The 23,172-nt window shown below is 42.1% G+C and overlaps 1 protein-coding gene across 1 annotated transcript in view; it reads right to left on the bottom strand.

Moving 5' to 3' along the window:
- Positions 1-23,172, bottom strand: part of rttn (rotatin) — a 31,889-nt gene that overhangs the window by 3,477 nt on the left and 5,240 nt on the right. The window contains exons 8-44 of the mRNA XM_062379779.1: positions 22,795-22,963; positions 22,021-22,211; positions 21,683-21,798; positions 20,587-20,754; positions 20,290-20,502; positions 20,090-20,202; positions 19,878-20,004; positions 19,438-19,563; positions 19,069-19,185; positions 18,380-18,519; positions 17,688-17,859; positions 17,508-17,607; positions 17,017-17,102; positions 16,266-16,383; positions 15,256-15,352; positions 15,082-15,147; positions 14,777-14,968; positions 13,429-13,671; positions 12,463-12,619; positions 10,202-10,368; positions 9,476-9,695; positions 8,477-8,605; positions 8,226-8,336; positions 7,847-8,005; positions 7,449-7,526; positions 6,913-7,099; positions 6,602-6,699; positions 6,417-6,504; positions 5,965-6,166; positions 5,545-5,635; positions 4,702-4,852; positions 4,296-4,433; positions 2,848-3,050; positions 2,619-2,724; positions 2,230-2,327; positions 1,923-2,000; positions 1,326-1,452 (exon numbers count right to left, since the gene is read on the bottom strand). Coding sequence (XP_062235763.1) covers positions 1,326-1,452; positions 1,923-2,000; positions 2,230-2,327; positions 2,619-2,724; positions 2,848-3,050; positions 4,296-4,433; positions 4,702-4,852; positions 5,545-5,635; positions 5,965-6,166; positions 6,417-6,504; positions 6,602-6,699; positions 6,913-7,099; positions 7,449-7,526; positions 7,847-8,005; positions 8,226-8,336; positions 8,477-8,605; positions 9,476-9,695; positions 10,202-10,368; positions 12,463-12,619; positions 13,429-13,671; positions 14,777-14,968; positions 15,082-15,147; positions 15,256-15,352; positions 16,266-16,383; positions 17,017-17,102; positions 17,508-17,607; positions 17,688-17,859; positions 18,380-18,519; positions 19,069-19,185; positions 19,438-19,563; positions 19,878-20,004; positions 20,090-20,202; positions 20,290-20,502; positions 20,587-20,754; positions 21,683-21,798; positions 22,021-22,211; positions 22,795-22,963 — 5,142 coding nt within the window. The remainder of the gene's footprint in view (positions 1-1,325; positions 1,453-1,922; positions 2,001-2,229; positions 2,328-2,618; positions 2,725-2,847; positions 3,051-4,295; positions 4,434-4,701; positions 4,853-5,544; positions 5,636-5,964; positions 6,167-6,416; positions 6,505-6,601; positions 6,700-6,912; positions 7,100-7,448; positions 7,527-7,846; positions 8,006-8,225; positions 8,337-8,476; positions 8,606-9,475; positions 9,696-10,201; positions 10,369-12,462; positions 12,620-13,428; positions 13,672-14,776; positions 14,969-15,081; positions 15,148-15,255; positions 15,353-16,265; positions 16,384-17,016; positions 17,103-17,507; positions 17,608-17,687; positions 17,860-18,379; positions 18,520-19,068; positions 19,186-19,437; positions 19,564-19,877; positions 20,005-20,089; positions 20,203-20,289; positions 20,503-20,586; positions 20,755-21,682; positions 21,799-22,020; positions 22,212-22,794; positions 22,964-23,172) is intronic.

Raw genomic sequence — 23,172 nt, 5'->3', positions numbered from 1 at the left:
GTATATAACTGACATGACTAATTGCTGCGGCAGAGGATTACATGCAAATTCCAGGAAAATACGACGTCTGACGCTGATTGATGTTGAACATTGGCGAACATGACAGCTAGTTGGTTATGCTAATCCTAAAATGGTAAGATGCAGCAACAGGCGTATGCTGATGTTAGCCCGAGGTTATCTCAATACCTGTCAAGACGGCTGACGTATCGTGAAATTGACAAGGGAGGTCTGCTTTACAGTGGATCTGCTTCACTGGTTTGAGTCAAAGCCGCTCGCACTCCCACCTCTGATCTGATTCATTTTCCCAAGCAGGTAACATATAGAGCCGATCATTGTATTGAAGTGCAGATAAACACAGATGTCTCCTTTTTTTATCCTGTGTGCGTCTGTGGGAACAAGTTTGGAGGCTGCTACAAAAATATCCACAAAAATATGTGCTGCACAGATGAAAACAACAATCTGACTTCAAGCACAAACAAAGGCTCGGCTGAAGGAGGCAGACTGGAGATGAAACGTTGGGTAGAAATGTAGCAGTCTCCGGAGACGAAGTAGTAGCCTGAGGGTGGATGGTGTAATACTAAGCCTGGCTGCATGCAGGCTGAACGCAACCTGCTGTTCGGTTAACCTTTAGGGAAATGCTGTGCCGACTTCACTGGTTTCTGGTGCTTCACAGGTTGAGCTTACAGGGGGTCTAAAGTGAGCGGGTTTAGATCAGAGCACACACACCCACCGAGGAACCGGTGCCAATCAAACAGAGTTACACACACACACGGACAGAGTGAGAAGCGTTCAGAAGTGTAGAAACTTCCTCTCCTTCACTGATTAAGCTTATTTTCATAGCACAACTAAACTAATTACACATATATACACAACACAAATATATCAAAGTGACCACAAGCTGTTTATCAAATCCATGATTCTAACCTTCTCGACCTTACATCTTTCTCTATGGTTTCAGAAGCTCCTACGTTTGCATGACAAAAAATATCTTTATCTCATGCCAATCAGATGCACTCTGTCATTCCCCACATCATCTCTCACTGGTCTGAAAACCCGTCGCCATACAAGCAGCCATGCAGCTTGGTCCCCAAGTCCTGACACTGGGCCCATTGTGACTGGCAGGCGAGCAGGCGCTGGTCTTATACAGTGAGACACAATGTTGTTCAGTGGTCACTGGAGAGGACAACGGGCTCTTAGTGCGACGTGTGCGTGACTCAGACTCAGATTGCTAAATGCAGACGGAGGCGATGGGCAGGCACGGGCCAGGCACAGTGCCTGCATAAACACACAGACACACACAGACACACACACACGCATTTAAAGACCTGTGGTGCAGTTGGCTGTATAGACACACAGTAGCTCCAGCACAGCCTCCATGTTGGGGTCGTCCAATAGGAGCCAAGGCCAAAGAGCATAGAGGGTCAGTGTGAGGCGAGCATCTGAAGCCACCACCTACAGACACACATATACATGGACACAGAACATTAAACCCACACACATACAAGGAATGCAGGCATGTACATGACTACAGATGCACAACTGCTTAAAGTAATAACACATATTAGAGAATTTAAAAGCACAAACAAAGAGACAGCAACATATAAACACTCAATATTTTGGTAACTGTGCAGGAGAAACACGCAGGGAGGAGAATAATTGCAGGGTGAGCGCTTCCGTCAAGCCTCCCTGGCTCTTTAGTCGAAGGTAACCACCAGTGCCTGAGAAGCACTTAGAGAATGAAGACCAGCTAATATGCTCTGTAAGTAATTGTAGGTAATGCCCATAAAGTGTTTAAGAACTTGCTGAGACGTTAGCAGGGCCATGCACGTTTAGGCGAATCTTATTTACAGGCATTTGTGCGCCGAGGTTCCATTAAAAAACAATTAGCAGTGGGGAATTAAAAGGCAGACACAGAGGCTCACTTTGCATTCATCGTTGCGGTAAAGAGCGCTCTGCAGGATCTCCACACTCAGCCTGACTTCCTTTAAATGGGCCTCTTCCTGATGATATGAAAAGACAAAACCAAGATCAATATTTTTGATTGCCCCAAGTTGAAAATACAGTTTAATGAACATTTAATGCTCAAAGCAGCAATTTGATGAGCGTGATATTTTTCTAAAAACTCATTCAGGTTGAATTCAGATTGTTATTCCACCCAAAGGGAAAAAGAAAAAACTAAGGCAGCACAGAAACGCTGAGACTGGCAATTTCCAGCCAGTCTCTGTTCACCTTTTTGCGGAGAGAAGCCTTGCTGGGTCGGACTGACTCCAGGTGGAGCTGGGAATGAGTCTGCTTCATTTGCTCCACACAGCTGTCGATTAAACCAGCTGGAACACACAAGAAAGAAGGGTAAGATGACACAGATTTCATTTTAGTTAACTTCAAGTTATTGCAAATCTGACAACAGGTTTTACACTATAATCTACAATTTTTCCAATCCATGATAGCATGACGAACACTACAGCCGCTTTCAGACATGAAAGGTCAAATCTGGCGAAAGTCTGGACCCAGTTGTATGGACATTCTCTGGAGTTCATGTCTAACAAAAGCTTGCATGTCTCCGATTGGGGAACATAAGACAACAAGGTGGTGACTAAATAATTTTACATTGGAATTACCATTGGCCGCATGGCTTTGAGCTGTGGGGCTGCATGCCAACAGCGTCGACAGAGCTCTCGCTGTCAGCTTCTTTAAAGGGTCCTGCAGGGTCTTCTTATCAAAACTCTAGCATCAACAGACAGAGAGGGACACAATGAACAACATACATATCCACACATGCAAAAAAAAACATCAAAGCTTTTGTGTTATTGTAAATTTGCCATGAACAATGCCCTACCCTACACGTACCTGGAGTAACAGTTCACAGAGCTGGCCGGCCGAGGGAGAGTTCACAATGTCTGTCAAAGAAGTTGCACACTTGGAGTTGGGGGTTGTGACCTCGTCACCTCGACTCTTAGTCTCCTCTGTGAAAATTGCACAGAGGAACTGCAGAGCGACTGTGTGAAGCTGAGGGTCTGCAAACTTCTCAGTCACACAAACTGATAATGTTCCTGCAAACACACACAAAGAAAAAAGAAGTGAGGTTGTGGGAGAAAACAATACTTTCCTTTTTCTGAGTGACGCTGCAACACAAACTGAAAATCTCAGCAAAGACAAAATGACAAATCCTTTGTTTAAATCCCTCGACAGCAAGATATGTGTCCATGACTGAGGCGGCATGCACTGGTGGAGGAGACACTTATTATTTGAATGCACGAGCAGACAGCCAGATATCATAAACATGTACACAGACATAAATACACACACACACAAAGGCTCAGCATTCATCTTTTGGTGGACTCATCAGATTTTCCTGCTGCGCCATTAATCATGAGGAACGATGAGTAGGAGGAGTAGAGGTTGTTTAAGAAGAGGATGCAATTATCTTCTCCTGGCATCTGTTCGGGAAAGTTAATACACACAGCAATGATGCAACTCATGTGTCAATAAGATGGACAATAAAAAGATGAATCCAGGCTGAGGAGAACCTAAAATGTTAATCCTGATTATTAAGTGAGTTGCCACATTTAGAATAATTACTGTTATCCTGATTATTAGAATTTATGATTAGAAGGAAAACATTATCTTCCAGTCGTATGTTTTGATCTACTAAAATCTTGACTTTTAAAGAGCAGTGGCTAATTGGAATTATTTGAGACGCCTAACACACACACACACAAACCTACAAATGGGCAAAACACAAAAACATTGAGAAAACATCTACATCAAATTGATGACATACGTGCTGCAAATCTGGATGGGCTACATACATTTTCCAAAACAATTTTTGTTTATTCTGTTGTGTTGTGTGTATGTGTTTCTGTATTTGGTTGTTGTTGTGTGTAGTTTGTTTCTGTATCTGGTTGTGGTTGTGTGTATGTGCAGTGTGCTTCTGTATCTGGTTGTGGTTGTGTGTATGTGCACTGTGTTTCTGTATTTGGTTGTGTGTATGTGCACTGTGTTTCTGTATTTGGTTGTGGTATTGTATATTTTCAGCATGTGTTATCCAATTGATGAATATGTTTTCTTAATTTGCTTGGGTTTTTGCATTTGTTTTTAAGACTGCAGTGAATTGAGCTTTTGGGGCCACCATTCATTAAACTATTATTTCAACATTTTAAGAAATATAACAAAACATATGATTATAAAACTGATCCTGTAGCCTGAACCAGAATAATAAATGTTGTCACTTTTACTCACTCACATTACCACATATACACACACACACGTGAACAGAGCACATAGTATCTATGTACCTGCAAATGTCCGCCAGCGTTTCCCAAGCGCAGCGGAGACAGATGGGTACGCCGCTGAGCTGTCCCTCCTCACCAGAGTAGCCAGGAGCATAAACACGTCTGCCCAGCACAGACAAACTGTGTCCCGAGTACCTGCATCTGAAGAGGGGAAAGAGTGAGTCACAAATTTAACGACACGAGACAGCCACAAAGCCACACACAGATCACACTGTGGAGCACTCTGCACACCATGTGGGACACATGTCTCCAGAGGACGTTCATTTGAAGCATTGATGAAGGTAGCTGTGATGGTAGTACATACAGTTTTTAGGCTAAGGAAAATATTCTTAAATGCTTTTGGATTATTATTACCAACTTTATTTCTCAGAGATCATCTTTCACTTTGAATTGCACACAATATTCTGACCTAATCCTTTGGTGTCCAGCATGAGAACTGCAACCAGAGTCGTCAGCAGCTGTTTCGTGAAGTCCAGCTCAGGAATCAGTTCCTGGTTCACTGTGATACACGACTGCAGCAGCTTCGAGAAGCTGGACAGGAACTGGAGTAACGTGACAAACTAGAAAAACACAAACACAAAGAGATTGGCACAGATTGACCAAACATGCAAATACACATGCACAATGTTATTACCTCCACCAAGGAGGTCATGTTTTTGTCTGTGTTTGTTTGTTTGTTTGATAGTTAGCACTATTTTGGCAGATTCTCATGACACCACTGAAAGCTGCGTTATGTGTGAGGAGAGAATCCAAACAATGCATCTGGATCAGGAGGTGGATCAATATATTTTGATTTTCTTAAACATTGCAAAATTTTCATAGATTTTTCAAAGAGTAAATCATGGATCTTGATGAGACATGTTTAGGGGACTAATATTGATGAGTGTGTGCAATAACATGTAGATTCAAATAAAAATCTGAAACTAATGAATAGAAATGTGGGTTCATAAGGAAACTTTTGGTCCCTGGTGGAGATATGTAATCTCTGAGCGCCCTTTGAGTTAGAGAAGAAGTGTGTATAGTAAAGCAAAAATAGTAATTCCTCCTTCAAGCTAATTGTCTTGCTTCGAGTATGAGCTTGAGTATTCCACCCACACTGAGACATGGAGGTGCCCTCAAACCGCAGAGCACTGCTGTACTGACACCGGCTCTGAAATATACCAGCCCAAGTTTTCCGCGGTGAGTTAAAATAATACAAAGGAAAATAAAAGTTGAAGAAGTCTTCTGAACCGTCGATCACAAGATTCCTTACCTGACTCTTGATGTCTTCTCTCTCTCCTGGCAGCAAGTTGGGTGAATACAGCTCATTCAGACATTTCTCGATGGGCCTGATTTCCACTAGTCTGAGGGAGAAGAGAAGCATGATGGGAAACGTTGTGTGTTTGCAAAAGAGTTGCTAGAGGGGAATAAGGCTACAATTAGCATGAATTCTCTGCAGAATAAAAAATACACATGTATATTTTTTATATCTTTCAATATTATAAAAAAAAAAGCTTTTACACTGCCAAACCCCCAGAGAATGAAACTAAAAACTAAACCAATGAATTAGATGTAACAATTAATATACCAGGTAACTCTTAAACCAGCTATACTCTATGTATATATTAAATATTTGGAGTTCTATTAATGATTAACACATTGCTGGGGCAAAGGTGTTCACTGGGCCTCTGACCTGGACAGGGCCTGGAGGAGCTGGTTGTGTCCGATGGCAGTGAGGGTGAACTCAGGCAGGATGGACAGCAGACAAGTCAGCAGGCTGCAGTGGGCCGTCAGGAGGTCGGGAGTTACCATGACGACGGGTTCCGTTACCAGTGGCTCGCACTGTCTGGAATCTTGGAAGGTAACAGAGTCGCTGGTGTCCGTGTCACTCTGGCCTGTGAGATACATCAATAGACAGCTAATAGAGAAGCTTCCCCAGAAGAATGCACACTGTCCCAGAGTCACGTCTCTGATAAAATAATCAAAATCATCTAAAGAATATCAAAAAGCTATGTTCGACTTTTTAATCGCTCATGGTGCATATTCCACAAAACCGTCTATCCATCTGTAAAGAAACACATTGCATGCATTGAACACTAGGGGGCAGAGGCACGCTCTCTCTCTCTCTCTCTCTCGCTCTAGTACCTTGAGCTGTCAGCCTGCTGGCAGGAGTATCTTCTGAGATGCTCAGTGAGGAGAAAGCCTTAGGGATGTGTGGCTCCGAGCCTCTAATCTGAAATGGATGACATGAAGATGTGAGCATCAGTTATATTTAACTCAGCAGTTTATTTGTTGGTTTGTGTATCCGAAGGAACATGAGCTTTGCTGACCACGGTGCTGGACGTAGAGAGGGAGCTGGAGGGTCTCCGCGAGTTAGGAGCTGGTGTTGGAGGGTCACATCTCCAGAACCACAGAGAACTCTCAGAATCTAGACAAACAGATAAACAAAAATCAATTTGATAAACAAAAACACTAATTATGGGTCAAAGGAAAAACAACACAAAATTGAAGAAACATTTTAACAATACAACTGCTGGTTACATATTTTCAGACCCATATTATACCACTTAAAACTGGTTTTGTTTTTTCTCCTCCATCATGAGGCAGATGATTTCCCACAAATACAAAACACAACGCTTACCCAGTGACTCACTCTCCTGAGAACTGCCACTGCCAGCAGGCTTTAGGTAGAATGTGTACCTGCCTCGGTAACAAATGGAGGCAGAGAGAGCAACATGCTGGAAGAACTGACAGTGGTAGAGCAGAGCCTTGAGCGCCGGGAGACCCACCAAAGAGAGGCCAGAAGCCTCATCATGGACACATGGGTGCTGGGAGAGGGGATGATCAATGTCGGAAAGGTGAGCAAATAGGAAACCAGCGCATCACCTCCACAAACTTTCCACAGAGCTCAGAGAAATGATTAAACTCAGAAAGGTTGGAGGTAAAATCAATAGATCTATATTTTCAACATAAAATACTTAACAGAAATGTATTATTGTCCAGTTGTAGCTTTTATTGTCTGTTCTTTTTAAACCCCCTTATGAAAACCATCAAATGCAAAAGCTTAATTTTTCTCCTTTTTTCTGATAGGGAGAGGTCAGAAAAGAGAAAGAGAGACAGCGAGAAACCAGTTCATGGTTTATGAAAGCATTTTAACGGGTTGGCAGAGCTGCTGACCTGCCAGTCCGAGTCCGTGGCCTCCTCTGCGTTGGCAGGCATCGGCATCACCAGCAAGTTCTGCAGGATAAAAGCAGCCTGGACACACAAAAAAAAAAAAGAGACACACATGCACACGTTGGGGCCAGTTAGACTGCATCTACAACAGTGCCATCTGCCTGTATTTGACTGGTAATACAAGAGCGACCAAACAGTTTATGACCACTGACAGAGTGAAACTGAGGAATGCCTTTTTCAACAATGTTAAACAGTTGTTTGTACCAAAGTTAAAAAAAGTCATTTTGGGACACAGCAACAACAGTTGGTGCTGCGATTTGACAATTTGCAATAGAGTCAGATTAGCTTTTTTTCCCAATCAAATACACAAACAACAAACAATTGCAGTTCCAACACTGTACCTCCCTGCGGATCATGCTGCTCTCCTGCTGATCCAGGAGGATGTTGAGCAAAGTGCCCCACAGACCTCCACTGATGTTCTGACAGCTCCCACACAGAGTGTGGCACCCGATGGGCACCGACGACAGAGCTCCACCCAGAGCCAAGCTGGCGAACCTCACCTGACACGGGAGGGGAGACGCAAATTTCGGTGGACATTTGAGGACAGAGAGCAAAACGGCAAGAGAACGATACAGGACAATAACATGCATGTATATACATCATACATCATAAGTGGTTTAACTTCTTTCAAAAAAGCTAAGATTATAGAAACATACGTTTATGCCCCCATAATATACACATACGTTAAAGTGTGATTAGAAGGTAAAAAATGTTCCTTACCTCTGGGTCTCGATCGACCCATAGTGGGATGAGCCAGGCCAAACCCAGCTGAGAGTTACTCGCCTCCTCAGCAGCTGCCTCATTCCCCAAAGACCACTGGGAAAGGAAGTCCTTCATGCAGAAATTAGAAACAAGAGTTTTGTTTGAATAAAATAAATTGTGTTGCTTTACTGTGTTGACTGTCAGTCCAAATAGTCCACTCTGTAACAGCTTTTATGGCTGTGGTCAGTTTGTCCATTGCTGACACTTGCCTTGTCCTTGTTGTCAGTCAGCATCTCATGCGACAGGTGAAGCAGAGAGATGACGGCATTCTTCGTCACACCTTTGCCCATGAACGACATGGAGTTTCCTCCCCACTCAACATAAAAAGAGGAGATCACCTGTGAAAAGGACAGAAGATTATACTGGGAATAATAGCAGTCAGTGCAGTGCAATGGTTTATTTCATTGCTTTCCCTTCCAGAGTTTCTCAACCTGAAAAAAACATAGCTGACAAACAGCATGTTGATTGGATTTGGTAAGTGGTTGTTATCACAGTTTCAGTTTTTTCCATTTGAACACCAAAGATAGAGTCAGTGAACAAAGCGTTTCTGAGATGGTGATTACCAGATACTTGTCATGCAACTCACTGCAACAGATAGAAAGATAAATACAGCAGAGACTAATTATTTTGCTTTGATGCGCCATCAGGATGAGGGACTGCACTGAAGGGCAGATGAAGACCGAGGGGCTGCTGGGTTTTAGGGCACTTCAGTGCCACGAGCACAGGGTGAGAGGTGGGTCACAGGGTGGGCATCTGATTGTTGGAGAGAGTTGAGAGTTGGTAAGAAGTACCCGAGGAGTTGAATTAATCATGTATTAAGCTCCAGTCCTCATATAATCTTAATTCATGGAAGCTGCCCATTGTGGAAACAGAATAGTCTATTCCACAGGGGGCTTCATTCCAAAACACAGATTAAACTGTGGACACTTTTATGCTGAACACTGCTACTCAAGCTGGTCGACATTGTTACACTATTATGTTACGGACTGTTGAACAGCTGAACAGATGGAATAGGCAAGGCTGATTAATCTCATCAGCATCACAGAGCGGCATGTCTGATCAATGGCATTTTTTTAGGATTTGCGATTCATGTCCCATAACCATATTTTGCTTAATTTTAATTAATTCCTCTGAAAGTTATGTGCTTTTTGTTTTGTGTTTTTTTTGTAGACAGTCTCATCTGTGATGAGAGGGCACTAGACACACACCTCCAGCAGCCCACTGAGATACTTTGAGCAGAGGGAGAAAGGCTCCAGGTCAGGGCAGTGAGAGCTCCAGCCAGGCTGGGCAGTCAGGCTGACCATGCCCTGCAGCGTCCTCTCCAGGCTGGGAAGGCCATAGAATCGCGGGGCATCGGACACCCGCAGGCTCCGAAGCAGACACACTGCCAGCTGGCTCTTGAAGGGGCCTGCTAATGCCAAACATAGCCTGGACATACAGGAGGGAGAAAGAGTAAAATATGATGCAAATCAGACAGGAAATGAGACAAGAGGCTGAATATAAGAGGAAGCTTTTTATGTGTTGGGCGTCCATGTTCTAAATGACTGAGCGAGCAGCATTTCCATCACAAATTAGCTAAATATAAACGCTTTCCCTCCAGTGGGAGAACTCTAGGGACAATTTTCGCTCTCGATATTAATCAATTTTCTCACCCCAAAGGAAGGTTTAGTAGCATTAGAGTACACATCTTTCCAAAAGTCTAAAAGAGTAATACAAAGATATATATGTAATATAAAGGAGATTATGCACATGACAATATAACAGTACTAGAAGTATTTTAGCATATATGTAGATATCTGTAACTTATACCTTAAAGGCAAATAAAATCTAATTGTAAGAACTTTTTCAACTAATCGTATTATTGAAATAAAACACAAAATGAAGGGACTAGTGATGAGTGAAGAGTTGCATGTTTTGGTGTGAAATTTTCCCACCTGTCAGTCGTGCATGATAGTCGGAGGAGTAAGGTATTGAAGAAGCCGGTGAGTTCTCTCTGCAGTCTCTGGCCGACGTGGTTCTTCAGTTCCTCTGGTTCCCCTGTGTTCTGAGTTGAGGTCTGAGTCTCCACAGCAAGCAGCAAATTCAGGAGGGACACTGACTCCTGGATGATTAATGGATGAACCAACAATTTTTTATAATTTTCAGTAAGACAATACTTGCATGTTTCATTTAGTACCTTATGAATGTATTTGTGAGTTTTGTTTCCTTTTTATGGATTTTTGTACTTAAGGTAAATGGTAAAACAAAAGTTCAGGGATTTATCTTCCCACGTTTAAACTCAAACAATAAAGTGTATTTGTCAGAGCACCTTCTCTCCCTAAAAAACTCAGATGCAGAATTTCTCACCGAGAGCAGTGCACACCGATTAGATAGTTAACGCAAGTGTAGGAAGCGACAGATGTTCGTGAAACAGCTCAGTAATTACAAAAAGTTGGAGCAGAGCGGAGCCGCTCACCCCTACCAGGCATTCAATCTGAGTCTGCTTTGGCTGCCAGGGGAAGGCTTATTGTTTACACACACATTAATGAGAAAGCCAAGGTGAGACTGATTAAATCCTAAAAGCGGCTCTCCCAACTAAAACAGTGCAGTGATTCTTCTCCTCCGGCAAGAGTATGAATCCAACCCTGTTTTAAATGAGCTAAGGAAATAATCTGTGCTGCAGGTCGGAGGTGGTTTGCGGTGATACTGCTTTTCTGTTTTTATGAGAGCGTAATGCGTTTGGCTCGTGTGACGGCTCGTGATTTACTGAAGCATTGATTACAGGTGTGTAAACCCTCTGTGTTGGGGAGGAGAGTCTTTGGAGGGTTTCCTTATTTTAGAAATGTTAACAAGCAGAACATGTAGAAACATATCATTCGACGAATATTTCTACTTGGATTACATTTTTACGACAAACAAACTCTCTACCCATCCAACACCAAACCTGTCCAAACATCTGGAATGAACAAGGTCATACTTGTTAATTATATACATTTACAAATCTGTGTTTGCATACATGCCTGCATCAATCCCCAGGGTAAAAGCAATATAAATAAAAGGCATATAGACCAAAATATTATTACCATTTATAAAAGAACATGGTGGGAGAAAAGCATCAAACAAATTCTTATTTATCATGGAAATAATTAATTAACTGGTTGAGAAAAGACAACACAGATACAAATATTAGAAGAATAAATAAATATGTCGAAGACATTCAAAATTATTACACTATATTTTACTGTGGTCCGCATGAATAAATATCCTCGATTGAAAAAGACCGCTAAGGGATATCAGTAAACTGTGAATACTGGATCCCAGAAGGGGAGAAATTTGTCTTCGGACCCTCTGAGCAAATGTTTAATCTCCTCTAGCTATATAAAGTGTATCAGGTAACTCTAGCACAAAGAAACTGTGGGTCAATTTGTTCTTTCTCGATGAAATATTACTCTATTGCCTCTGAGCAGTATGTTAAAATCAATTGTGTTTTCATGTTCAAATGTAGGATATTTTTTATCGGTGTTACTAATAATACAATCCCTGATCCCTGAAATGAGCCCTTTTGCAATTAAAAGTGACCTCATCCACATCATCTAAACTTAAAAATGAAGATATGTTTGCAAAATTTAGGTCATGGCAGTGACAGAAGTGAACTTGAGCTGTGACAGATTTTAAAATGCAAGATGTGACTTCACAGTGGCACCAGTCGGCATCAGGAATTTGAAGCCAGTAAATATTTGTTGGGACATTTCCGATAACAGTAGCCCAGATTTGGAAAAGCTAAGCCTTCCTGGATTTTCAGTCTAAGTAATAGTTCTATATGGCCTCTAAGGTTCTTAATGTTTCATATAAATGCAACGAAAGCTTCAGCAAAGATTTGAAGAAACATTTAAGAAGATAAAGTGGAACACAGATTTTAAGAAGAGTCGTTGTTTCTTTTCAGTTTCTGACAAATTGTGCTCAGTATGGAGAACAAGCTTACTTTGATAACATCACTGTTGTAATTACTGGGAAATTTCCAGCCACATGATCCATAGACTAATGCAATACCAGTGCATCACAGCCTAATATAATATATAATAATTAATAATTAAACCACTTTGTGTCACACAACTCTCAAATAATGCCTTGAATCCCAAACCTTAAGAACAAATATTCTTCTGTTACTGTGGTGTTTTTCTGACAGGCTTGTCTGAAAAGTGTAAATTATCTGTACCTGGCTGAGAAGCAGCTCTAGTATCCAACGCAGGTCCTCGTCCTCTGGGTCAGACGCAGACTCAGTGTGCATCTGTCTGAAGTAGGCATTCAAAAATGCAACAATGCCCACCAGCAACCTCTCATCCTCAACACAGGCTGGGCGCACCTGGAGAAACCTGCAGGGATGGAGAGACAAAGAAAATGTCAACAGGAGGGATAGAAAGTGGCTTAAAGGAAGAATACTCAATAACAACATATCCTGAAGTACATTGAGAGAGAAAATGAGGTTCTATACACTATTGTTTTCCCAATTTTTCCTCTTTGTGTTGCTCTGTTGTAAAGAATCATTGCACAGAGGAAATATTAGTTTACGGTAATATGCCTCAAGAGAGGAAAAACCTAGAATTTGGCAGTGGGTGGTGGTAAGCTGATGGAATCCACTAAAATACTTAAAAGTACTTAAATGGCTTAAATGCACTTTCATGGATTAAATGTATTTTCATTATTACTAAAGCAATACATTCCATTAAAACTTTTTAGGTTTTGGGGTAAAGCTTCAGGATTATAACTAATTGAGAAAGACATTTAATTGTAAAAACAAAGATTACAATAAAGAATAAAGATAAACATTATTTAGTTTGTTGGCTTAAAAGAAAATCTGGAAGTCTGGACAATGCAAAGCAGAAAAACTAGAAACTTTAATGAATATATTTAAAAACAGAAAAGATATTTAATGGGTTAGGGTTAATACTCATCAAATTCCTTAATGACATAAAAGACAAAGCCACACTGTGCTCGCTGAGCACAATAAAACCTTTTGTTCACAGCAAGTCCTGTTTCGTTCTACAACTGCAGTAATAATGATAATGGCAGCCATAAAAACCCTCCCATTATTTTCCTAATTCATAAACCTTAACAAGACATATTTACTGACTTTGGTTATTACCACATGAAACTGCAGTAATTAAATGCCTGTGCGATTTACCTGGTCATTGCTGAGTGCCAACTGAGCGAGTGGAGAGTGTCTCTGCAGCGTAGGCGGGGGACATGCGGGAGGGCCAGTCTGTCAATCAGCAGGTAGAGGCTGAGCCTGGAGATGGCAGAGGTCACAGACCTGTGTCCTGCTGCCCTGCCAATGGCCTGGATGCAGTCCTGCAGTGCGGCGGGGAGGTGCACCGCCCGCAGCCACAGAACCTGTTCGTCTGACAGCTTTAAGTCGGGATGAAATCTGGGAAGAACAAATTACTAATGGTTAAAAAAATAGATAGCTAAAATCTGATTAAATGACTAATGATGTGCTGGCGAGCATGTCTCATAAGCAGCAGCATAATAATGAATCCATTAACAAAGACATTTGATCCCCAATCTAGAGGGATGACACATTTATCATTCATCCTGCGAGAGATGTTATCTGACAATTAGTTATGACAGAAACAAGCAGAGGCTGCAAGGATCAAACCAGCTCCAGTAAATAAGCTGTACTCAAGTCGAAACTATGACTATGAATATGGAAAAGATAGTAGTAAGAAACAACAATATCATGAAAGGTTTAAGACTTTAACCGTATAATATGTAACTTTGACCACTAGGGGTCTCTCAATTAAAACAATAACATAAGAACTAGTCTTTGTGAAGTAGCAAAGTAGCGTGGGATCATGGGAGTTGTTGTCTTCTCCAACAATGGCAATAAAATCTACGATCAACACTCAGGCACAAATCATGTTGACAGATGAGGTAATTTATACAAAGATTTATTTATTTGATTTGATTTTAGATATTTAAATGAAGAATTGTGATATATAAAACCTTTCAGTTTAAGACAAAGTAATAAGTCAAAGGAAGGCACATCTCGATTTCAACGACAACCTCATCTTAAACAAATACTCTGCTCCAGATGATCATTTAGTTTCAGACAGATTGATCCATGTATTGCGTGTTTTAAATGTCTTTGCTGTAATCAAGCTTGATGAAACTGTAGGAGAGACGTTCCATCTGTTTGAATTAGGTCAAATAAGAAGTAAATGGAGACAGATTAAACCTAAGATCCAGTGCCTCTGAAACTAGTTTTTTCCTACAATTCTCCATAAAGAAACTAAAACTCAATATTTTGTGCCACAAACAATAAAATATTTCCCATTCATTTCAAAACACAGCAAAAAAAAACAATATCAAATTCGATATATAAATGAATAAACTGTAAATGAAAACCAAATAAGAGACAACTAACGACAATTACATTTCTTGTGACAGCGACAGTGACCTTGCTCTCCAGGCATCCATCATAGGGTTTACATAACAACACAACTTAAAGAAAGACAAATTGAGGTTCTTACTCAGGGTCCCTGGTTGAGTTGCCATGCAGCTCCTCAAGGAGGTTGTCTATCCCAGAATGCCATGCAGTGTTCCAGGCCACCTGCAGGGCTTGGCGAGCGGGGGCCAGGGTCAGGAGGCCAGTGGAAGAAGGCAGGACGCAGCAGTACGGGCTGACGGCGTGATGACTCGCTGCCTGAAATGGGAGGTTGTACCTGGGAGAAAAGTTAGGAGAAGAGTCAAATGTGGTTAATATTGCTTGATGAGTGGAAAGCAGCCCTGATGTGAATTGAAAAGAAGCCCTTCAAAACTTCATGGATGATGTTACCTGCGTATCACTGTCAGAGGGAGGGAGAACGGTGCGAGAGTCACATCTGTGCTGCATTTGTCCGACCTGATATGACAGGAAAGGATCCAGTAAATCAGATTTCTGCATGATCGTACACATTGTTATTGGAAGTATAGTTTAGCACAAAGAGTGGTAAGACAAAAAAAAACTCACCATATTTCGATGCCAGCAATCTCATCAAACAGCAGTAAACTCATTAAGATAGCAATCTCATTGCCACTGCTTTTGTTCTCCTTCAATATCAGGGATGCTAAAACGGAGACATAAACATACACAATATATAAAAGCATTTCTCTCCACTTGAACACAAATATAAGAGTTTTATATTTGAAATTTCATTAGACATAGAGAGACCAGAGAGAAACACTTGAAAATCCTCAATGAGACTGCCAAACCACTTCTAGTATTGCTTCCATTATGATATTATCATGAATCTGAAAATAAATGTAGAGTTGGTGATATGTTTCTAAAACATTTTTTATCTTGTTTGTTGTAGTTGTGACATGTTTGGCTGCCTTATCCTTCTGTCACTAACTGTCCTGACTGCCTGTGTGCACCGTGCTGTCACTGCGCGTGACTAGAGTCTTCAGCCAGGGAGACATACTCGTCTGAAGTAGAAACAAGTTAGCGAGGGAGTCACAGTAAAGTCGACTTCTAGCAGTTGTCAGTCAGTGCAAGTGCATATGTTTTGTGGGGGTAGCTTTGACGAGAGGTCCGATGGGAGGGAGTGGGATGTATCTGTCACACTTTTCAAAGTGTAGCCTGCACTCGCTAGTTTATTCCAGGATTACCAACCCTTGCTTTAATGTAACAACTGACTGTTTAAAAATGAGCTGTGAAAACCTTACAATTTGTAATCTATATAATTTTGGTCGATAATGCTCTAAAAACTGTGCAGGTAGTCCTAATCAAGATGTTGTAAATGAGGTGCTGACAACAAAGCTACAGCAGTGCAAATTAATCTCTAGGCGATACACTGGTGCTAAGATGAGCTCCATAGCAACCAGTGGCATCATACTAATATGCCACTTGCTACAGTGTGACAACATGGTTAAAAGCTATGCATCAATGGATGCCTTGTCATCTTTTTTTGAGTATGTGCCCTCGAGCTACACAACACAACGTGTATAGCTGTTACTTAATGAGCTGTCTTGCGAATGTACCCCTAAGCAGTGTGAGAAGCAGGAGGTTGCGCTGTGCCAGGCTGTGCCTCAGAGATGGATCAGCATACACCAGCTTCCTCAGGATACATATACAAGGCTCCAGCAGACAATCCAAGCTCTGGGGAGAACAACAACATACACACTTGGTGTTTAATTGCAGGGAAAACACAAATAAACACACACAGACACACACACATTCTCTTTCCGTCTCCCCCTGCTCCGTCTCACACATACAAATGCACAGGAGCTCTTTACTGTCACTTCACATAAGCTAAATCCAAATTTAATGACTGAGCAGGTTGCCGGCAGTGGAGGGTTGGAACAAATACAACCTGCAGGCTTCGCTCTTTTACACACTTGTTAGCTGAGACGAGTCATTCTCTTTGGCCCCTGTTCTTCCACCAACATGGAGCCACACATACATGATTACCCCTGTTAGCGGCGCAACGTGCCGATTCCTGGGAATGATCAGCAGACTGGAGTAACCAGAGGGGAAAAATCACTGCTGACCAGGGCCTGTCTGACACTATTAACACAGGCCATTTCATCCTTCAATCATGCACGCCTCAGTGGGTTTCCACTACATCTCCTGACTGCACATGTGCTCAGATGAGCACATATAAGAGAGGACATGAGCACAAGTGGAAGCACTTGTTAGAGCATTTATAAGATACCAGTTTTTTTCAATTTGGCGTCAACTGCGATCACTCGGCACACATCCATTTATCACTTCACCGAAGCTTGTTTATACCTTTTTGCCGTTGACACTTCCCATAATGAAAGAAAGGACTTTGTCTGTTATTCCTAGATTCTTCAGCACTGGGTGCATTCTCGTGTCTGCGGGAAAGTAAGAGAGCAATTCACAACACCGATGGTAGACATTTGCATAATCTTCAAATATTTGCTTCCCGTGCTTGTCTAAAACATATGGTGGTATGATGCCACAAGCTCTGCGCCACGCTGCTGCAAAGATCTTTCACTTGTATATCACAAAAATGTTTAATGTTTTCTTTATCTCATCAAGTAGATAAAATGTATTCAACGATCAGGCATTTTAATCTCTTTTCATGCCGTTGACAATTTAGACACTAAACTACATAATGTTATATCAAGATATTGGGATGAGACACAAATAACGTTTGTATGACCAACAATACAGCTGTTCGAAAGTCTAATCCCTGTGTTTAATATTAAATAAGATTTTTTTTTTTCTTTATAAATTTATCTTTACGATTAACTCACCTTGCAGCACCACAGACAGCTGCTCGGCTGCCGATTTTTTCAGAGAGATGTCGACAGTGTCTGAGGACAGGATACAAAACAGCTTCTCCACGGACTCCACCTAGCCACAGTTCAACACGTTAAGTTAGCACGTATTTCTGTTCGAAGAGTGTCCTTCTATCGATGTTTGTAGATTCATACCTTGAGGACAGACTTGCTGTTTGTGTCCAGTGAGATGTCAAAAGGATTTCTGACACAGTAAAGATTGGGCAGCGTGGAGATCACTGGTTGATCCAGGACTTGTTTGACTGTTTCAGCCTCATCAGCATTGGTTAGGTGAGGAATGACTTGTTGCGCTGCTGCTATTCTCACACTGTATGGAGAACATTTCACTGAAAATCATACTGACTCAAAAACAACATTTACTTGATAAACCAGCTTTTGAATCTATGTCTAAGCTATGTCAGCCTATCCTGACTTTTTAAATACGGCATAAAAATGACAGACATCTATTATTAGACAAATCTGTCTGTAACCAAAATGTTCGAGAGCTTGTCTGCTGCCCAGTGTCTACTGTTAATTTCAATCTCTATCAATATTCATGGCCTGGGACAGACTGGCTGTTCAACACAGTCCTCACTGAGCATTTAGATGACTTGATGTGCACCTACCTGACAAGCAAAAGACATTGGTAACATGTCCATCACAAGTGTTGTAAGACAAAATGTTCATTCTCCAGAGTTTGTTTGAGTAACAAAAAAAACTCGAGCTTACACACACATCCCTGTTAAGCACACTCACACACATCTTGGCAGGCACAAAACCCACAAACAAACAAAGCGACGCACAAATACTAACACGGGGGGAAAAAAAAGAAGAAGACCTAAACTCACGCAGGCTGTTTAGTGAAAAGGAGACGGAGTGCTGCTTTTAGTTTGGCTGAGCTGGGAAACACGTTGTCTCTTGTCACGTCGGACGTGTCACTTATCAGTAGGACGCAGTTACCCAGGGACTCTTCGGTGCCGGTATAACCCTGCCACACACACACAGACAGACACACACAGTTCACACACTGCGTGATCAGACAATGGAGCAAACAAAGGGGAATTCCAGCTAAGCAGCGCAACAGTAAATAAAATATGCATCGCTTTGATTACGGGTGGTTTCATTTCGTCTCTTGTTGACATGGCGGGCCCATCTCTGAATGGCCTCCTTGAATTAAATCACACTTGACAGCCTAGTCAAAATCTCATGTATATTCATGAAGAATTTCCAGGCTTTCTGTTGCCTGAAACTGAACAATTAATAAAAGCTTGTTTTTTTCCACCCAAAAAGGAAACAATCTAACACAGAATATGCAAATGAGAGAATAACTGAATTTTTCTCACTGGCAGCTCAATATGCAGTCTTTGTGGCCCAAGAGCGCTTAAATTGCACTTTTGATCACAGTTGTTTTGATTGCGGAGAACATACCCCTCCCCGCTCCGTTAATATAATGTAATAACTTCCAAATGTGATGCTGCTTTATGAGCTCTGCAGTTGCCGGTACAAATGAAACAGAGCCTCCACGAGAGCACAACACCTGCAATACGGGCATGACTGGGTAAAGTGCCTCGTTGAATCTGTCCCAGGTTGATGCTGTCATCATCAATCGTCCCTTAAGCAGGAATAGCAGGATATCCTTGGCAGCCACGTTCACCTATAGATCACAGGTAAAGTGCTGAATTCACAAAGGCACTGCTGCTGAGAAGACATTTGCCAACCGGTACAGTAAGTGATAGACTTTCAAACATCTGGATGACATGACACCGGTGAACCCTAACATTTAAGCACAATCCCAGTACCTTTATTCTGCATTGTAAAGTATTTATACATTAAAAGCCTTAAATATACCAGCATATTATAGAACTTGCCAGAATGAAGGTTCTAATAAGTACCAACAATAACCTACTTTTTCTGCAGAGTCCTGGAGTCCAAACGCACTTAATTCATAGAGCACTCTGTGGTGGAGCAGGAAGTTGATTTCATCACAGGCTCCTTTTTGTTGTCGTGACACATTCTGGATGCCAACGCAGTCCTATGGGTGTATGTAATCACACAAATGCACACCATGAAGTGTCGCTATCCTCTCACTTGTGCATGCACAGAGAGCTCCGATTCACTTTAAATGGAACCATGCACTCTAGACAGTGCTCGGTAGAAAGAACAGGAAGACTGATTTCAAATGTCAAGAGGGTTTTTTTCACAGCAGGCACAGCAGTCAAAGATGCTTGATTCATCCATCTTCATTCTACTTATCTAATTAAACACATTATTGCTCTGGTACACGTTAGCCACGAAACCTGTGCACTTATTTAAACACGGACTGTAAATAAAATGGCTTGCTCTGACCTTGAGCAGGTTGAGTGTGCATGTGTACGTCTCCGTCTTGACGGAAGGTAAAGGATGAGACAGCAACTTGAGGAGAAGTTTCTGGCTCTCTGTCTGGAGAAGCGGACTAGGCTGATCAAACTTCCACCTAGTGATGGACGACCACCAGATGCAATATTTATACACAGGAAAAGAAATGACTGACTTTACAATACAAAAAAACAGCATCTTACAGGTAAGAGCAGATGTGAACACATTCTTTGACGATGGGTAAGTGCTGGTGAAACGAGAGGCCGTCGATGGCCTGGTCTGCCAGCTCCAGCAACTCCAACCAGTTTTTTTCTCCCTTGGTGAAGAAATAAATAAATTAATTAATATGACCGGTCAAATTCCATGCAGGGTTTCCTCAAGAAATGTACGTTTCTATCTATACCTCAGCTTGTGCTTCCTTGAGAAAGCTGCAAGTGGACTCCATCCAGAGGGCAGCACGGGTCACCCTCGAGTAAAGGTCATGGTGGTCAGAGTTAACCTGCTCCAAGTAAGCTACTGCTGTCTCTTGCACGCTGGGGAATAAACTACCCAAAGATGTGTCCAAGCATAGATGGAATACAGCTGTCGCAGTGCTTTCGGGGAGATTGTCACAAGCCTGCGCAAGGAAAGAACTTTAATTTCTAATCTTTATGAAGTCAAGTAAGTTACAACAGATTTGGTCAAAGAGGCACATACGCACCTTCTCAGGAGGGAGGATGGTCTGTAGGAGTTTAATGGTGAATATGGCCGTGCCTGTGTAGGCCATTCTGTGGTGAATCTGAGCGCTGTGAGGAATGTCTGCTGGGTTGCTCTGATGGTAGCTCAGGATATCGCCCAATAACTCCATAAAGGCTTGCAGCTTCTCCTTCTGAAATACAAAGAGACAGAAATGTAGTTAAAAGAACACACACGCACCACACAAACAAACACACAGACACGTGCACATGTACTCACATCACGTGCGTGTTCATATTCACAGACACACACTGACGCACAGCTACTGGCTGAGAGCCAAGGAGAAAAATTGTTCGTTCCAGAGGTTAGGAATTGAATGTAATCAGATTTCAGAGTTATTTTGGGACGAGATACAGATCCACCCTATCTCAGTATGAATAAATTGGGACAATCTATTCTCAGCCACTTTATTCTGTGAGCAGAGAATGAACAATGGGAGGTAAGCACCAGCAGGGGGCAGTATATGTCCTGTGCTTTCCTGTGAATGGCGTAAACAGTTCGGCCCATTCCCAAAGCAAAAAACCTAGAGGTCTGGCACAGAAAAGCTGCTCTCCACATAAAGATGACAAAACAGTTCTCAGGCTGCAGGTCTCTGGCCATGTATTAAACAGCAGAGGGCCAAGAGGGGCCTGGGCTTGACAAGTGTATAAGTCCCCTTGCAGAGGAACATACTCTTTAAACAGTCAGGCAGGATAACAAACGATTCTGCATGGTAAAGGGGAAAAAAACACACAACAACTTGATACAATTCATTGTGTGGACTTTCTACACAGAATAAATAGAGACATTTACTAAGCCAACAATTCTGCTCAGATAAACCCTGGGGTACAGCCAAGAGGTGTGCATGTACGTGTGAGGGGCTCTTTGTAAGCAGCAGAAAGCCTTTGTAACCTTATATAATTCATTCAGCTCAATCAATTGCCTACAGTTCTCCTTGACAGTTGAGTACCGTATGCCTGTGTATCAGGCAAATTGTCTGGCGGCCAACCCAGTTCCCCTTTTCAGTGAAGTGTATCCATTCATCTACATAAGAGGCTGTCATGAGCCGTGTTTTGACTTGCCAGCTCCATCCCCACCAGGCTGCGATCGTCCCAGACCAGCTCACAAACGCTGTCCCCGAGCAGGAGGATGGCGTCACAGAGCAGCCCCAGAACACGATGGAACAAATGCGAACCCTCTGAGAAAGAAGAGAGAAAGGGAGTGTGAGAGAGGGGGGTGGGTGGGTTTGACAAGATCAAATAATTTCTGATAGGGTAGCATCAATAAAGGGAAACGGATGAGTGGAATTTGCAATATCTACAAAAAAAAGGTGGAGTTACAGACAGTGATCATTGATTTGTATATTTTAGAAAAATCTGCTCCCTTCCCCTGTTATTTAAACAACTACAAAGACTCCAACCTGTCTTAAGAAGTGGTATAGCATGCTCCATGATGGAAACCGTAAACTGGGCCAGAGTGAGCTGCTGTAACTGCACCTCAAGGACATCTTCCGCCCCCAGGTCAGGAAGCTCCAGATGGGCCGTGTCTGCAGGTGACTGGGCCGTCTGCCTGGGGGCCTGGGTTGCAGCTCCGGCCCTGGTCGAGCTGCCACTGGGTGAATCACAGACAGGAGAGAAGAAGGAGACAACTGTAAATTCCTGATCTGCATTGGACCGCTCAAATACAGGGAATGACGTATCAGCTGTATAAGGATGGATTTAAAATTGAAAAAAAAAAAAACGAATATGCCATCACAGGAATCAGAAGCGATTCTTCAACACTGCAGATCAGCCGCTAGAGGGCTCCTGCTGTTATTCATATTCATGAAGACGAATTAAATCCTCCACAGCCCTCCTCACATTGTTTTATCTTCATGTGCGGGTTGCTGGTGTCACTCGCAATGTTGTCAATATCAAAGCCACACAAAAAACCCTACTGCACACAAGTTTTCAAAAAGTATAAGGCTCTCTTGTGATATGTAAGGTCTTATGAACAGCATTGAATACAATAATGAAGCATACGAAAAACCCTTTTTCCTGCGAAAAGAAGGAGATATACAGATCTAAAATAATATCACTAACACCTCAGAAGCCAAACTGAGTCCTCACTCAACAATATTACTAATTTCTTACAGAGACAGCTGCAGTTTATTCTCATCATTCCATTTTTTACAGATACATACACACACACACACCTGTTGGAAGCTACATCCCCATCTTGGCCATCTCCCCTGGCTCTTTGGCCTGTGCGTCCCACCACAGAGGGTCGGGGGGAGCACTCTCCCCCCGGGGAGGAGGCATTGGAACGCTGGGTCCCCCGCACCTCCTGGGAGTAGGAGAAGGAGGAATTCTGGGACACTGGATCTAACAGCCACACAGCAGAGCAAAAGGGACACAATTGAACGATTAATTTAGCAAGGAAAATAAAATGATGATGATGTTAACATGTGGATCAAATTCAATTCAAATCAATTTTAATTTCTGACATCTTTATTAGGAAAATGTAGCTGATGAATTCAATATTTAGACTCTGAACATGTTTATACCTGAAAGATATAAAAACAACTGAACTG

Source organism: Platichthys flesus, chromosome 21, assembly GCF_949316205.1.
Source record: "Platichthys flesus chromosome 21, fPlaFle2.1, whole genome shotgun sequence".
Classification (NCBI taxonomy): domain Eukaryota; kingdom Metazoa; phylum Chordata; class Actinopteri; order Pleuronectiformes; family Pleuronectidae; genus Platichthys; species Platichthys flesus.
Note: the sequence above shows the minus strand (reverse complement) of the source record. Positions and strands in the feature narration are given on the sequence as shown.